This window comes from Cydia strobilella, chromosome 2 (assembly GCF_947568885.1).
Source record: "Cydia strobilella chromosome 2, ilCydStro3.1, whole genome shotgun sequence".
Lineage (NCBI taxonomy): Eukaryota > Metazoa > Arthropoda > Insecta > Lepidoptera > Tortricidae > Cydia > Cydia strobilella.
In genome coordinates, this window is record NC_086042.1 from 6,200,423 (window position 1) to 6,217,194 (window position 16,772).

General features: G+C 37.7%; 2 protein-coding genes across 2 annotated transcripts in view; one reads left to right on the top strand and one right to left on the bottom strand.

Moving 5' to 3' along the window:
* Positions 1-257: 257 nt before the first annotated feature.
* The window catches only part of LOC134749369 (transmembrane protease serine 9-like), a 29,880-nt gene continuing 13,365 nt past the window's right edge, over positions 258-16,772 (bottom strand). The window contains exons 9-23 of the mRNA XM_063684291.1: positions 14,073-14,223; positions 11,345-11,375; positions 9,789-9,954; positions 8,351-8,556; positions 7,976-8,178; positions 7,444-7,510; positions 6,725-6,769; positions 6,037-6,104; positions 5,209-5,263; positions 4,628-4,799; positions 2,743-2,951; positions 2,176-2,369; positions 1,827-1,884; positions 457-501; positions 258-365 (exon numbers count right to left, since the gene is read on the bottom strand). Coding sequence (XP_063540361.1) covers positions 292-365; positions 457-501; positions 1,827-1,884; positions 2,176-2,369; positions 2,743-2,951; positions 4,628-4,799; positions 5,209-5,263; positions 6,037-6,104; positions 6,725-6,769; positions 7,444-7,510; positions 7,976-8,178; positions 8,351-8,556; positions 9,789-9,954; positions 11,345-11,375; positions 14,073-14,223 — 1,744 coding nt within the window. The 3' untranslated portion in view covers positions 258-291. The remainder of the gene's footprint in view (positions 366-456; positions 502-1,826; positions 1,885-2,175; positions 2,370-2,742; positions 2,952-4,627; positions 4,800-5,208; positions 5,264-6,036; positions 6,105-6,724; positions 6,770-7,443; positions 7,511-7,975; positions 8,179-8,350; positions 8,557-9,788; positions 9,955-11,344; positions 11,376-14,072; positions 14,224-16,772) is intronic.
* Positions 13,122-15,911, top strand: LOC134751069 (acyl-CoA Delta-9 desaturase-like). Its single transcript, XM_063686415.1, has 6 exons — positions 13,122-13,480; positions 13,681-13,811; positions 14,046-14,251; positions 14,599-14,784; positions 15,029-15,224; positions 15,596-15,911. The coding sequence occupies exons 1-6, from the start codon at positions 13,207-13,209 to the stop codon at positions 15,824-15,826; spliced, it is 1,224 nt and encodes a 407-aa protein (XP_063542485.1). The 5' UTR covers positions 13,122-13,206; the 3' UTR covers positions 15,827-15,911.

Sequence of the window (16,772 nt, forward strand, 5' to 3'; positions counted from 1 at the left end):
GTACCAGTACCACAGTCAAGAATAAATATTAGTACCTACCACAAAATACGTAAGTAGGCTGTTCGGAAAGAAGTCGTGGAATGTATTGGGCCCCATACATTTCACGACTCTTCTGTTTTCTTCCGCACAGATTCTATACATGTAGAACACGCCTTATAGAAAATTTGAATAACACGCCTTTTTCTACTGAGAAAGTGCATGGGCTTTCCAGGATATAGATACTTATGATAGTGTCACTAATAAGCAATAAAACATCATTAAAATTGTATACTAGGTATTATTTATAATTATTTATTTGCACGTTTTTCCATCTTCAGAGTTTTTCTGTATCCAGTCGATATAGTTGCTAACCTTCGTGTACACTCCTAAAACAAAATTATGTTAAATTGAAATGAAATTTTAAAACATATAGTTAACTTAAATAATGTTTTGCAGTTCAGTCCATAGTTTAATTACCTGGGTATCGTGGATCAGCACAGCCAATTCCCCAAGATACAACGCCTGAAAAAGGTCAAAATACCTCCGGTTAATTAGCTTTGAGGATAATATATTGCTTTGCTTTGCTACTATTTTTCTATCAGGCGTAGATGTTTATTCAATATACAGGATGTCGCGTCCAGTATGATGGATTAAACGAAGCCTATGATATACTGCATGACAAACGAAATATTTATTACCCAAGCTAAAACCATGACGCTTCGCTCGCGATTCGCACTCGCTCGGTCAATTAGTGGGTAGGTGTACGATGTACGATTTAACCGAAAACTGTTCTGATAGTTATCAATGTACCTATACAGCTACGAGTGCTGATTGAAATTTCGCGGCCTGGCTAATAAAAACTTTTTTAAACATTCGTCTCATGCCTGCGAATTTTCAGTTGGCGTCATTAATTTAAAAAAAATTACGGCCGATCTAAAGTTACGTGTCTCAGATTCTTGATAATGGGGAAATTTGAAGAACTTGCTGTAACTAAATATCTTCATAACCTGTATGAAGCAGATCCTCAATACTTTTTGGCAAGATTTGTAACCGCGATTTTGTCGGCTAATAACATCGGACGTCAGTTTTTTTGGGATGCAAAAGCAGTAATAGTGGTTGACTATCCTGAAAAGGACGTCATTATAAACTTATAATAACTATTATTGCAAACTCTTGCGCCGTTTACGCGAAGATTGAAGGTATAAAGCCCTGGACTATTGACAAAGGAAGTTCTCTTTCACTAGGATTATGCATTCAGACTTCACAAAAATCTATGGCGGATATTCACAACTGTGGTTTTTAAATACTTATTGCACTACCCACCCCATTCACCCGATTTAGCACCATCGGATTTCCACATGTTCCCTACTATTAAAAATAACATATGAGTGGAAATAAATTTTCACATGACGCAGAGATCCTCAGCCTGGACCTGTGGAAGGTTTGGCCATGTATTTTGAAGGCTTGCAGGGAAACATCTTCAAAAATGGTGTAATGGCCTTAGAACTCAGATGTAACTGGTGCATTCACATCGGCGAAGACTACATAGAGTAATTAATAATAAATATTTAAAAATCCTTTGTGTTTTTTTCATACTTAGGCCGCGAACTTTTCAGTCACCCCTGGTACATTTCGATAATTTCTTTAAAACTATAAATTTTCGCTGAGCATGCATGGGGGCCGAATTATTTTCTTCTTAAGGTCCTCTATTATTGGCCATCCTTTAATTCGTTACTGAAAGCGGCACCCTGTAGGTATCTATATGGTTATTTAATTTTTCGTTTAATTCTGTAGGCTAATAAGACATCATGGAAAAAATGTTTTTTTTTTTTTCATTTTTTACTTGCCTGCTTGTACGTATTTTCCAGATGTTTCAAATACTAGAAATGGCCCGCCGCTGTCTCCCTGAAATGTAAGTAAAAGGCACAATAAGATTCAGACCTTTGGGCTTTAAAATTATGTAACACGGGGTAGGGATATTTAGAAACCGTTGCTCTAATTGTATACTTTATTAAGTAAACCAAGGGTTAATTAACATGTTACATTTGTAACGATGAGATCATGAGACTGAATGATTTTCCGCAATTTGATTGTCAAAATTCCAAATAGTGCTTGCTTCCGAATAGCGTTAATGAGAAGAGTACATTCGTTGTCAGCTATTTAATTTATTTCAATTCAATCAGTTTGGTCATATACCTGACAGCCATCCTTTCCCTTTGAGAAAGCGCACATCATAGTCGGCTTCAGATGTTGCGACAGCTTGGAATGAATGCACTCCTCGTCATTCAGAATCTTGAGGGTGGCCTTCAGGAGGACTTTGGATGCCGAGGCCTCTGGTGCTATCCGCCCCCAACCCACTATGGTGCCCACTCGGTGGCTGAACTCTTGTCCTGTAAATGTGTAAGTATACTTAAATCTGTGCAACAGAATTCAAAAACAACTGACTACATAACATAAACATTTTAATGGAGAACAGTTTTGTAGTAAATTCAACCGCTTAAAAAATATCTAAAAAGTGCGAAGTGGAAACAAAGGGTAAAAAAGGGACCCTATCACTAAGACACCACTGTCCGTCTGTCTGTCTGTCTACAGCGATAGCTCGAATAGGAAGCCTGTCGTTGAGTTGGTCACGTGGTACGACTAGAATAGGTTAGGTAATCGAGGTCTCTTCGTATATGGCTCGTAAAGTAGTTTTTGAACAACCTTTCCCATGATACCTTTATATGTAAATACTATAGGCTCATAATGTCGACTGCTTCTTACCAGGTTCAGGCAAGCATATAGGAATGATAGTAGGTCCAAACGTCACGGGTGAGGTTAGCGTAGCGATCGCGATGTCGTTTTCGTCCCTCACTGCAGTCGAAGTGAAGTTCTCGTGGATGCTCACTCGGGAAATGTTCCTCTTCTCCACTTGTTTTAAGTCGTCTAAGTTGTCCAAGCCGATGAGGACGTGCATGTCTTTGTGGTCGTCCCTTAATGAAATATTGTATATTTTTAGTTTAGTTAAAACCATCAGTCGCGGCCGCGATACCTTGTAGCTATCATATTTATCCAAGAGGGATTCACTGAGATTGGTATTTTTTAAATATGTATAGGTAGCTACGCCTCCCATACAGTTGAGTGTAGGTAGGTACAGTACTTATCTTATGCAACGTAAAGTTACAGGTATGTATTTCAAAGCCTGTCATTACTCCGTTATCGCTTTCACACATAGTATAGCGTTGATTCATTGATTTGTGATTCGCAAACATTTTATTTATACGAAATGGTTTGGCTCGTGAACTAGTGACTATGAAAGGTGCTCATAATTCGGGGTCGTGGGCAGTTAAAACCTTTTCGAAGGTTACATTACAACTGAAAAATTATAACATTATTGTTATATATTTCGGCAGTACTACTATATTATAAAAGTCACATTTGTAAAAGTAACGATTACTGCTGCGGCTTGACACCGGCGATGTCACTGTCAAGGTGACATTCGGATGGCAATTGCAGCTACTTTACTGCTGCTACTTTACTGAGAATGAGATAGATTGGCAGTTCTAATCGCAGCAGTAATGCGGCTTTGACAGCGCCCACGTCATGGCCGCAGCAATGTTGTCACAACAGTGTATGACGTTTTTTGCCAAATTACTGCTGCGATTAGAACGTTTCATACGTCACGTCACGCGCTTTAACGCTTTTAGTAATATTTTTAGTAAAGCTCTTTATACAAGGGGTAGACTCTGGTTGGAGCAAAAAGCTTTGGAAACTTAGCAAACGGCAACTCCAAATAATAACGGGGGTGTTTACTGGCCATTACGGGGTCAAGGGAATCCTGGACAAGATGAGGCACGCTGACAACACCGATTGTCGTATGTGTGGCGAAGAGGAAGAGACAATAGAACACCTTATGTGTGAATGTCACGCCCTCGCCAGACAAAGAATGAGGGACTTTGGAACAGGCTACCTGGTACCAAAGGAATTCAAAAAGCTACCCATAAGGTCCATCATCCAGCATATGGAGATGGTGGAGAAAGCTCTTGAGTAGCGGACGGATCTTTCCTAGGGGGTAACTGCACAAAAGATCCCTATGGGTCGAAGTGTATCCGTAAGGGTCCTCGAAATTATAAGATAAGATAAGATAATAGTTTTAATAACTGTTGAGTAATGGTGCATGCAGTCGTCAGCGGAATGTCTTATTTTTACAAACTAATCATGAACCATGAGCTAATCAAATGAGAAAGAAGGGCTGTGGGAGGCTTATCTTATTAGTAAAGGCGGGATTCCACCAGTGTGCGGCACAAGCATATTCAGTGCAAAAATGCTTGTGCACTGGAATCCCGCCATAACTGTGGTAGACACAGCCCAACGCTTGAACTTTAATTATCCGAATTTTTGGTGTATCACTTATAACGTCTAATGTCGGATAATACTGACGGCGCCTCTGCTGCGCATTTGGTATTTCTTTCGTCCACTATTCGCATAGACGCTACCTATTTTGTGCTGGAAAGCACTTGAACTGTCTATGTCTAATATTATGCATAATACACGCAGTGCATTCGATTATTCTTCATAAACGCACGAAACGAGGATCATATAAACTACCTGCTCTACTCCCACTATTCGCATAGTCAACAAATTGAAAACTATCCAAAGATACACTTACCATTTGAAGCAGTGCCCCGCACTTAGCACGTGTCTGTCTGTAATGATAGCGCCCCCGCAGTGCATTCGATCACTTTTGATGATCGCCACCGTCCATGGAAATGAGTAAGGCTCTGCCCGTCTCCCACCCACTATTCGCTGGGACACTATTGTGTCCGAAGGTACGCCACATTCTGAAACAGTCCATGGTTCTCTATTAAGGAGGACGCCGATTACAGCACGCGCTACGATCGAATGCAACCCACATAGGTCAATTTTGTTCCCCTTGCGCATGAAGTACCTAACGGTTTATGTAAAACCAAATCAACCTCTATTTTTAATATAGGTGTAAAATGTATCTAACATAATATGGAAAATTTAATAAAACTGTTGAACTACGAAATGTGATCGAGTTAGAAGGTTTTATATATATTTAATTAAATACCATTTACGGTTATATAATTATTGTATATTATGTATTATTTTTATATTTTAGTGTTTGTTTTTCATCATTTCTTCTCTGATGAGGGTCAGAAGAGTCCAAAACGGAGATCTTTATTATTAAAAATAGGTAAATAGGAATATTATTAAATTAATAGTTACGTCTCACCGCACTGGAGTCCATATGATGGCACGACCTAAAATAATTAAATAAAATCTTACGGGAAGTTGCATTCGGAAAGTTCTAGTTTATGTAAGTAAACAAACAAGAAATATTTTTGCCAACCTTAATATACCCTAAGAGCACTATTACACTAAAAATTGTTTGAAACATGACGTATCCGTCTCACCACACGGCCGCACGGTTAACACGAGAACCAACACCACTTCGACTGGTCTGTCGCACTTATTTACGCACCACGAAGAATTATGCACGCGATATTAATGGTCCTTTCAAATTCACCATGCCACAAGTCATAAATTAGAATAAGTATGACCAATTCAGTTCTACACTACACTATTACGCTATCAGTTTTTTATAAACAAATTAACAAACACGTTCTATATACTCTTCGAAGACATGCCCTGTTGCAAAACGTGCGACTGGCCGAATCGAAAATTGAATTCCGTTTGTTGACGATAATAAAAATATGACTTAGTGGAAAACATATTTCCTTATCATCGAATTTCGCGCGTTATTACAAAACAAGAAACGGACACATATCTTTGCGTCAATTAAATTCATTTTGCGTTGTAGGTAGGTAGAGGTGCCTATAGGTACCGATACGAATTATTTTAATGAACGAACGAATAAAATAGAATTGCGTAGGCATTTATTATATAAAATTATCTTAGGTATTTCTTCTCTTTGCTGATTTGTTGAAGTCCATAGATTTTTGTAATAGGTAGCCTTATTAGTGTTCCACCGCTGGGCATAGACCTTCCCTCTTTTTCTCCACTCTAAATTTAATATTTATAAAACTTTTATACACAATATTGCCCGTCTTTGCTTTCTTTGTGGATCCAATCGATATACTTCGATACAACCGTGTAGACACCTGCAGAAATAGTGGAATTATAATTTAATTATTTAAGTATTACTTGTTTTTCAATCAATCAATCAAACCAGATCAGGTAACTGTAGTTATCCCCAGGGCCTAGGGGGAGTCCAGTGAAAGTTTTTGCAGTTACATGTACTGATAGATATACATATTATGTAGGTAAAGGTAATGTTTCCAGCTGTTATTGATTATTTGTGTACCTATTCATTCTTATACGATTTGCTTTAAGCGTCTTCTTCTTCTTCCTGCCTCGCACAGCTAAACTGTGGAATGAACTATCGCCTGCGGTATTTCCGGACCGATATGACCTTCAAACCTTCAAGAAAAGAGCGTATTCCCATCTTAAAGGTCGGCAACGCACTTACAACCCCTCTGGTGTTGCGGGTGTCCATGGGCGGCGGTAATCGCTTACCATCAGGTGAACCGTCTGCTCGTTTGCCTCCTATTTCATAAAAAAAGGCGTTTGCGTGAAAAGAGCCTCGCAAATTCTTGGGCATAGGTATTGGTATACCCTTTGTATTGGGCTTCTATAGCTTCCAGGTAGGATCGAAAGCGCTATATTTAGGAAGTGGTGAGAAGAGTAGGAATCTAACAGTTAAATGCTGTAAGTAATGTACCTGGGTAATCTGGCATTGCACAATCTATACCCCATGACACGATTCCTAAAAGACAGATTTTAAATGAATACAGGTGGCAAAACCGTGGCCTTCGAGATGGATCCAGTCTGTTAGGTTACGTTAGGTGAGGCCCTTCCAATGTGGCCCGCGAAATGGAGGTGGAATTCGATCCCTGCTAGAACGTAGGTATGCTAAATTGCTGCTTGATTTTAAAACCAAAGAAAATGTTAATTGGCTCCGTTACGTGATCAAATCACACTTGCACTAAGAGCCACCCCACACTAGCGTCTTTCGAGCGTCGGCATCTAGTCAGCGCTATGGCAAATGGCGTCACTGCGCAGTTGCGTCAACTTGCGTCGAGCAGCGGCCATAGAGTTGACTAGCCGCCGACGACGCTTGAGAGACGATAGTGTGGGGTGACCCTAAGGTGGTACAAACAATATAACGATTTAATGAGACAAGCAAAGCACCTATGTAATTATAAAATGTCGATGTCGGTAAATTTGGTTCATTAATTGGCTTATGAGTTGTTGGTTATGCTAGTAAACAATGATATTCTTTATTTGAAAACTGCTGCATTATTCACTTTCAACGTACATATTTATGTTTACTGTTGCTTCTTTAACATTGAGGGCTAGGACCAAGAATGCCTACTTGAATTGGTCAATTAGAGTTTATCATCTGGAATAAATCGAATAATGATTAAAAAATAAACTAACCAACATGATACCACTTTCTGTTATCAGTGCTTGAATGAGTAGAAAACAATGGACCACCACTATCCCCCTGTTGATACAAAAAAGAAAAATTGTTAGTCTAATTAGTTAGTCTAGTTAGGAAACAATGTAGACAAATCACATTCTTGCCTATTTCTATAAGGCTATCATGGAAACCTAAATAATCTGGAATAACTAAATATTATTAGGTTTGTATGACCAAAAATGGCGAAGCATATGACCCGCAGATCAACTCCACTTCGCAAAGGTTCAACATCGTCCGACTTAAAAAAAAATCAGTTGTGCAGTTTTTATTCAGATCATGTCCTAATGGCCCACTATACATACCGAGTCTACCTAGATTACCTGTTTTAGTTTGGAATGCTAACACTTTAGAAATCTATCGATTTATGGGAATAGTAGTACCATTTGCGCACTTTACATTAAAGTCAATATTTAAATGAGTAGGTAAATAATTAATCTCAAACGGGCGTAACCCGCTTTTGGGTAGAATTTACAGAGCCTATTTTCTCACCTGGCAAGCGTCTTTTCCATAAGCGTATGCGCACATCATCGTGTCGCTAACGAGATTGTCTTTATAAATTTGCGTCTTTCTACATTTCTCTTCTGGCACTATCTTCACTTTGGTTTCCAATAGGTGTCTCGAAGATGTTAAGGCTCCCTGTCTTATCTTGCCCCAACCAGCAACAGTTAGGGGAAGATCGTCAAATTGCATGTCTAGAAAAAAATATTTAATATTTATTTAAATCGTTTTGACCAAACTCTTGAGAGTCTAGCTAAACCTAACGCATTCTTTGGATATCCACGAGATACCTGAATTATTGTACAAATGCAAGCCGTTCAATATTCGCTTCCAACGTTTCATTAAATATAAATTATTGGTTAGTACCTTCATCCGGCAAGCAAATAGGCCGAACTTTATCGTCGAACTTTATTCTCCTGTCAAGGGTTAGGACAGCCAGATCATTAATGTCTCGCACGGCGTTTGAGGTGAACCTGGGATGTTTGACGCCATTGCTTACTCTCCTAATTTCGAAGGTGTTGTCCAAGCGATCGTGCATGCCCACGTGCACTTTAAGATCTCGATAGTGAACACTGAAATTAAAATAAACATCATAGCATTAACACTTAATAGTATATTTGGTCAGCTTTTGGAAATATGATCAGTGTAACTTTAAATCAATAGCCTTAAGTCTTGTCTGTGATCACATTCCAAATTACTTATGCGGTCGGCCATTGCCGGCAGTAGAAACATTGTAACTAACATTGGTCGTAGTATTTAGATACGGTCCTAGTACTTTAGACAGTGGCAATGGTCAAAATGTTCGTAAAATCGAAAATTAGTACAGCATATAAGCATGGAATGATAACCATTCGACCTAGAACAACGAGCCAAAACACACTTCGCGTTCAATATTATCTGCTACATTCGAATAGACATCTTTGACGTGTAATTATACTTACTATTGCATCATACTGTGGCAAACTCAAAAAACCGTACAAGTACGAGTCGGACTCGCCCACCGTAGGTAAGTACTTTTTAGTATTTGTTGTTATAGCGGCAACAAAAATACATCATCTGTAAAAATTTCAACTGTCTAGCTATCACGGTTCATGAGATACAGCCTGGTGACAGACAGACAGACGGACAGACGGACAGTGGAGTCTTAGTAATAGGGTCCTGTTTTTACCATTTGGGTACGGAACCCTAAAAAAAGCATTAAGGCCAGGATTACACTTGTAAGTTTTACTTACGTAAATAGGGACAAAGCTATTAGCTAGAATGAGATAACGATATTCATACCTCATTCTGTAGTATAGCTGTATCCCTACTTACGTAAGTAAAACTAACAAGTCTAATCCTGGCCTAAGATCTAGGATCGCAAAGAGATCGATTAATGTGGCGATCAGCGACGGGAATTAAAGAGTCCCCTGCAAGCTCGGTCGAATTTCACTTTCCCATGCAAAAGGAGTTTCGTTCCATTTTAAAACTACGTGTTGGATTGTAATTAAACTATGCACATACAATGAAATGAGGTATATCTAGGTCTCTAATTAGTTTATATAGCTCTAGTATATAAAACGACCGAAATAGAGCAAAAACAAGTTTTGTACGAAAAACTTAAATTCGCTGTATTTTTTAACAATTGTATCGGAACCTAACTACATAAACTAATTACCGGCCTAGATATATCTTATCCCATTGTAAGTACAAAGTTTCAGAGCATTCTAGCTAGTCGTTTTAAAATGAGAGCGTAATTACGTTTGTATGGAGAACCGAGCTTACCGGGGGCTGTTAAGTATTCGACAATCTTAGACTGTGTTACCCAAACGTAATGCAGTGGCCAGCGGTAAGGATATGCAGATCGGATATGATGGCACCGCCACAGTGCAGCTTGGAGCCGAGCATAAGCGCCACCAGCCAGGGATATTCGTGAGGCTGGGCTGTGGTTCCGCCCACTATTCGACGATTTCTACCCGCAATTCCGCATTCTGTCAACATATTGATATTTATTCAGTTGGTTAAGAGTACTTAAAGAGTCCCCAGCAAGCTCGGTTCTCCATACAAACAAACGTAGTTACGCACTCATTTTAAAACAAATAGCTAGGTCGCTCTGAAACTTAGCACTTACAATAAGATAAGGTATATCTAGGTCTGAAATTAGTTTATGTAGGTTTAGATACCATAGTAAAAAAATACAGCTAATTTAAGTTTTTCATACAAAACTTGTTTTTGCTCTATTTCGATTGTTTTATATACTAGAGCTATATAAATTAATTTTAGACCTAGATATATGTATAGGTATCATATCATTGTATGTTCAAAGTTTTATTACAATCCAACACGTAGTTTTCAAATGAGAACGGAACTCCGTTTGTATGGGAAGGTGAAATTCGGCCGAGCTTGCCGGAGACTTAACAGCGATCGGACCGGTGCTCCGAAAGATCGCAAGATCGAGTTTTGCCGATTTTTTTTTTGCATTTTTCCTTTAATATATATAATATGTAGTTACGCCCACTGACAATATTTTGCTTGATAATATTTTTTTTAACGTATTGACCGTCTTGGATAATGCCTTTTTCGTGTAATGTTTTCAGGGTTTATAATTGTTAGTATGTAGTTTCTTTACTCTACCATCATTTATTTTATGTTAATAGATGACACCTTTTGTGTGGGCGGAACACGTAAGATCGATTTCAGAAAAAAAGTAATTTTCAATGCCAGTACACAGTATTGTTAATAATAATCACAGATTCAAAACGGTTTTTTTTATGATACTAAACATACACAAATAATTCTAGTATTTATGTACCTACCTACATTATATTTTATGCATATTGAACCAATTATAGTGTAAACCTAACCTATACATCTTGGGTAGTAGTACAGACCTAATTTTTTGGTCAATTATGTGACCAGTGAGTCAAAATTATCACGCATTATTTTTGTATAGGTAGGTAATAAATAGATAGACTGAGAGGAAAGGAGGACGGCCGTTTCTTCATACAAACGTAGTTCCCATTTTCCTCTCTGGGTATTGGCATTGCGGTAAATATTTTTACATAATTTGATGTATATTAACCATAGCTATATGCCTCTACGTTTGACTTTTTTAGATTTTTGATTATTGTAAAAATTAGGAGCGAAAAACCAATTTCATACAAATCTTTAAATGTTCGGACTAACTCTTATAATAATTAAAAATTCGGAAATAATCATGATTGATATACAAAATAAGGTGTCAAAATATATTTAATAATATGAATATCCAGAGAGGAAAGTGAGGACTATGTTTGTATGAAAAGGCTCGGGTCCTCCACTTTCGTCTATACTAAATATTTGAGAGTGAAGATAGTTTACTGTAGTAACATGCATATTTACCGCATGAAGAGTTATATCTCTGCCCGTAAGCCTAGAAAAAAACACGAAGGTTAAATAATTAATCTAATTTTACTTATTGGTTGATCTATAAAAGGATATGGTGAAAATATTCGCTTTCAACGGATAACTCTCGATAGTTCAGTTGATAGAGCGGCGGGCTGGTTTCTTAGTCGCGAGTTCGAGTCTCGTCACAGGGATCTGGAGGAAGACGTGATCTCACGACTATAAAATTTCCTAATTTTTCCATTTTGACTTTGTTTCTGAGCATTGCTCTATAAATTATTGCTTTCTTTAGACGCATCGTGAGCTTTCTCATTCTTTTTCCACTGAAAATCGCTTCCGTCACGACAATGACGTGAAAAATCACTACGGCCGACCTGTGATCAAGAAACGCAATAAGTAACTTACTAACTCTACGGAGACGCAAATTATAAACAGTTTATACGAAAACATTGGGACACGTTACTGCTTGAGGGGCAAATAGACCAGTTCGGCATCGCTGCAAACGATTCATAGCAATAAAGCGAACGCAGGTAAGTTTTAATTAAAAACTGTAATTATTGTAAACTCATGCATTGTAATTTGGAGTTTGGATTAACTTACTTCCTTCGTTTGTGTGATTATAAATTGTTTCCTACTTTATATTTTTACATTGATGAAAAATATGTATAGTTATTAGTTTTACAAAAGGCACAAGGCGTCCAAATTTAAAGAGCCAACATAAGGAAGCAACTCATAATTTGCATCAAAATACTTTGCCACTTGTAGATACAATGCCACATTCTCATCTACCTATTTGAAGAACAAAGAGAGCCTTTCCGTGCTTGTGTGGTGAAAAATGTTAGTATCTACTATAACAATATTTTAGGGACTTACAGTAGTTACAGTTATAGCACCTACTTAGATGCATGCAGTTACGTGATTTCTATGCGAGATAGAGACCAAGCTAAGTTGGCAATGATTTTGATAGACTGTGCAAGGGTTATTTTAAACGTCAAACTTCTATGAAATTATGACGTGTAATGCACAGTCTGGGCTATCAAAATCGCTGCCAACTTAACTTGGTTTAACTCTAGCAGACTCCCATCAGAAATACATCATCTGTGAAAATTTCAACTGTCTAGCTATCACGGTTGATGAGATACAGCCTGATGACAGACAGACGGACAGACAGACGGACGGAGGAGTCTGCAGCAGTACTAGGGTCCCGTTTTTACCCTTTGGGTACGGAACCCTAAAAAGATATTGGTATAATGATGGGGAAGGCAACTAATGCAAAAGCAGTACCATCCTCGAGAGCGCAATTTACGATTAGCTTTTACCGGCCGTCCCCGATAGCAGCAGAGCGCTGTTAGAGATCAACCATGTTTAAAATGCACTCCCCTCTTAAGCACTTCATTCATTCAGTAATGAAATTAGGATACAATCTGTAGTTTTGTTTGTTTTTCGGCCCCTTCTTGATCATGGTCACTGAGTACAAATAATAAGGTACCTACTCATAATAACGTCGCGCACACAATGCCGAGTATTAAATACGACATCTTATTCAAAGAAGAAGTATGTCGTAGCTAACGTAGGGTGATTTTCTCAATAAATGTAGTCTCTAATTGAGTAAATCTAATTAGGTATTTACTACGAACAAGTTCACGAAATCAATTGTCTTTTGTTTTACCTTGCTAACCTTGCCACCGTGGTTCAAGTTTTAACTGCGCTTGCACCATTGTTATCGATATATAAAATCGTGCGTGATGTGAGATTGTCACTACAATCATCACCGTAGAGCATTCTACAATCCTACACGCATCGTTAATATTATCGATTAAATTTTGGACAATCTTTAACATAGAAAACAAATATTGGACATGACTGCTTCAGATAATTTAATATCTGCGCCAAATGCTGAAACGGATATATTTTCAAGACTTGAAGAAATGTGCGACTCCACTCGTGACAAAATGACTAATGGCAGTGACAAGAAAACTCTCCAATTTTCTAAAACTATCGGAACAGATTATTCTTACAAGCATGAAATAGTTTGGAAGAATGCAATTGGATTCCTGATACTACACATTTTTGCTGTGTGGGGTATTATCATTATGTTTACTGGCGGTGTAAGCTTGCCAACTTTTTTATGGAGTAAGTATGTCAAACATTAATGTTTCACAGCTGCATCAATGTTATTTAGTTTGAGTTGATTTACATTTAACAATTAAATCACAAAGGTACTGCTTGAAGGACTTTTTTTAAGAAATCCAGTAAATTTCGGCTCTCGATCTATATTTTAAATTGATATGATTTTAGTAATGACAATTTGTTATTTATTAATATTTTTTTAGCTTTTTTCGTTGGGTATGTCAGCACCGAAGGAGTTACGATTGGAGCACATAGACTTTACACACATAAGTCCTTTAAAGCCACGCCGTTCCTTAGAGCTATGCTTATTTTGGCCCAAACTACAGCCGGACAAGTAAGTAATCTCTTTAATACCGCTCAAGACAAATACGGTAGCCTCAAAATGTTTGGAAACTTAAAAGAGCTTATCATTTAGTTAAGAGATTAATAGCTCGGAGTATATTCATTGCCTTCTGATTATTCTTATTTTCGGGGTATAAAAGCGAGCGCAATTTTTAGAACTTAATATACGAATGAGTAAAAATTAAACGATCATTAAGAAGAACGTAAGCTAACATATTTTTTTTAGAATTCGATGTTCATTTGGGTGCGTGACCATCGCCTCCACCATCGGTACTCGGACACGGACGCCGATCCTCACAACTCCAAGCGCGGCTTCTTCTTCTGCCACATCGGCTGGCTCATGAGCAAGAAACATCCCTACGTCATTGAACTCGGTAGAAAGATCGACATGAGCGATCTTGAAGCTGATTGGATGGTCATGTACCAGAAGAAGTAAGTCCTTAATCTGTATTAGGCTAACGATGGTCAAATTATCCTAAACATAGAGTATATTTTTGCTTTCAACAGCCAACAGTAAATCTGTTTCTACAATAACTAGAGCGATCGGATGAAATCCTCATAGACCCCTTAAGTCTCTTGTTTCAATGGCCAACATTTCTGGGTGGAACCTAACCAGGAGGAACATTACCGGTTTTGAATTTGTTATTCAAAAACCGGATTCCTGGTGCTGTTTGTATCGATTATTATTACCAGGAGCACACCCTATCACTGACGCAAAGTTGTTTGTTAATTATTTAATATTATATAATTTTAAGCTAACTTCCCCGGTGATATTTCAGATATTACTACCTACTGTACTTCTTGCTCGCTGTCTTCATCCCCGCCTGGGTCCCAGTACAGTATTTTGGAGAGTCCTGGGGGGATTCCCTCCTAGTGTGCTACTTCGCTCGGTATATGATACAAGTTAATGGAACCTGGCTGGTTAACAGTGCTGCGCATCTTTGGGGTACCAGGCCTTATGACCAGTAAGTTTCATCATATTGTTATTTTTCCTCTAAGTCATTACTGTCTAATAACTAACTGTAACATGCAATGTAATTAGGTACTAATTTTAAAAACAAATATTCTGTTACTATCTTTTTATATTTAAACAACTTTCAACAAACATTCTTGCATTTGGTGGTTTTCATTTCAATACATTCGTATATATTAAGTCAATCATTATCTATTCAAGTAGACATAATATTTTACCACCTAATATTATTTTAGGGGTCTGCAACCTGTAGAGTCCTGGTTCGTCTCCTGCATAAGCTTGGGCGAAGGGTGGCACAACTACCACCATGCCTTCCCCTGGGACTACAAAGCCGCTGAATTGTCCTCCAAGTTCAACCAATCCGCAAGAATCATTAAATATTTTGAAGAAATCGGACTAGCTTACGACTTGAAAACAGCATCTCCAGAAATGGTTCGTCAATATCCGTATATTATTTCAAACTCGACTCGAATTTCTAATTCGAACAATCTCCAAAATTATTTTATATAAATTCATTTTGTTATATAAATACTTTTAGAACTGCAGATATCGCTCAGACGCAATATCCCTTCTTATTGGTCTCTCGTGAATATATATAATTTAAACAAAGTATTATTAAATTACCTAGCAATGGCATATACACGTCTCTAGCGTTTATGCATGTCTAATGTTTCAGGACCCGTGCGTGGTGTGCTTTTTAAGTCCTAACGTCTTATGGTCTTTAATAGCATTTCCTTTTTTAAGACCTTACAGTTTCAAATTATTTAGTTATTATGTGTTATTTATTTATGGGCCAATTTCAGGTGGCAAACCGAATCATTCGCACCGGTGACGGAACGCACAGCGAACTCGGCAACGACGAGGCTAGAGCGGCTGTTACAGCACCAGGCATTCTCCACCCCCTGAATCCATTCTACAACGTCACATATGACCCACCGAGCGGCGCGCTCAAGCAGGAGGGCTTACCACTGTTCCATGAGAAGGATGTGTTCAATGTAAATGGCAGCCTAAGAAACAGAAGTGCTAGGGCTTAAAAAAAGATGTCTTTCGATCTCGATGTAAATGAAAACATTTTAGGAATTTAGTTTAGTTAGGTAGATTATGAGTAGTAAGACCAAGAACTATCGGGAAAGATTACATTTTTAGGGTTCCGTACCCAAAGGGTAAGGACCCTATTACTAAGACTCCGCTGTCTGTCTGTCTGTCCGTCTGTCACCAGGCTGTATTTCATTAACCGTGATAGCTAGACAGTTTAAATTTTCACAGATGATGTATTTCTGTTGCCATTATAACAACGAATACTAAAAACAGAATAAAATAAGTATTTGAGGGCTCCCATACAACAAACGTGATTTTTTTGCCGTTTTTTGCGTAATGGTACGGAACCCTTCGTGCGCGATTCCGACTCGCACTTGCCCGGTTTTTATTTGATGTAACAAGTATAATAGAAACATTTAAAAAAAAAGGTAATTTCATGTAAATAATGAAGGCACACCCATATTCTGGACATCGTATGACATTATTGACATGAAAATAGCAACCGCCCTTTAGACATTATTAATTAGCATATAACTATGTAGGTAAGTAAGTAGATGAATATATAAAATAAACAAAAAATCTAAAAGAACTTGTGGTCTTATTTATAATATTCAAAATGCAAACTAGGTAATTCGTTACATAAGTAAAACTTGCACACAGTGTAGTAAACCCTGATTATATATTTTTTTTATATTAACAAACTAGCCAAATTAAATTAAAACTACACATATGATATACATATTATAGGTACCTGTACATACACCAGAAAATGCTTGCAGTTTACATTTTTTTAAGCATGCACAATACTAAAGTACATAATGTATATAATGTAATAGATAGGTACTTGTGTAGTTTAAGAAATACATTTTAATATTTGCATGCTGTTTGTGGACGGTTGAATTAGGAGAAACTCTATGTATATAACATGTAACAACTGTAATC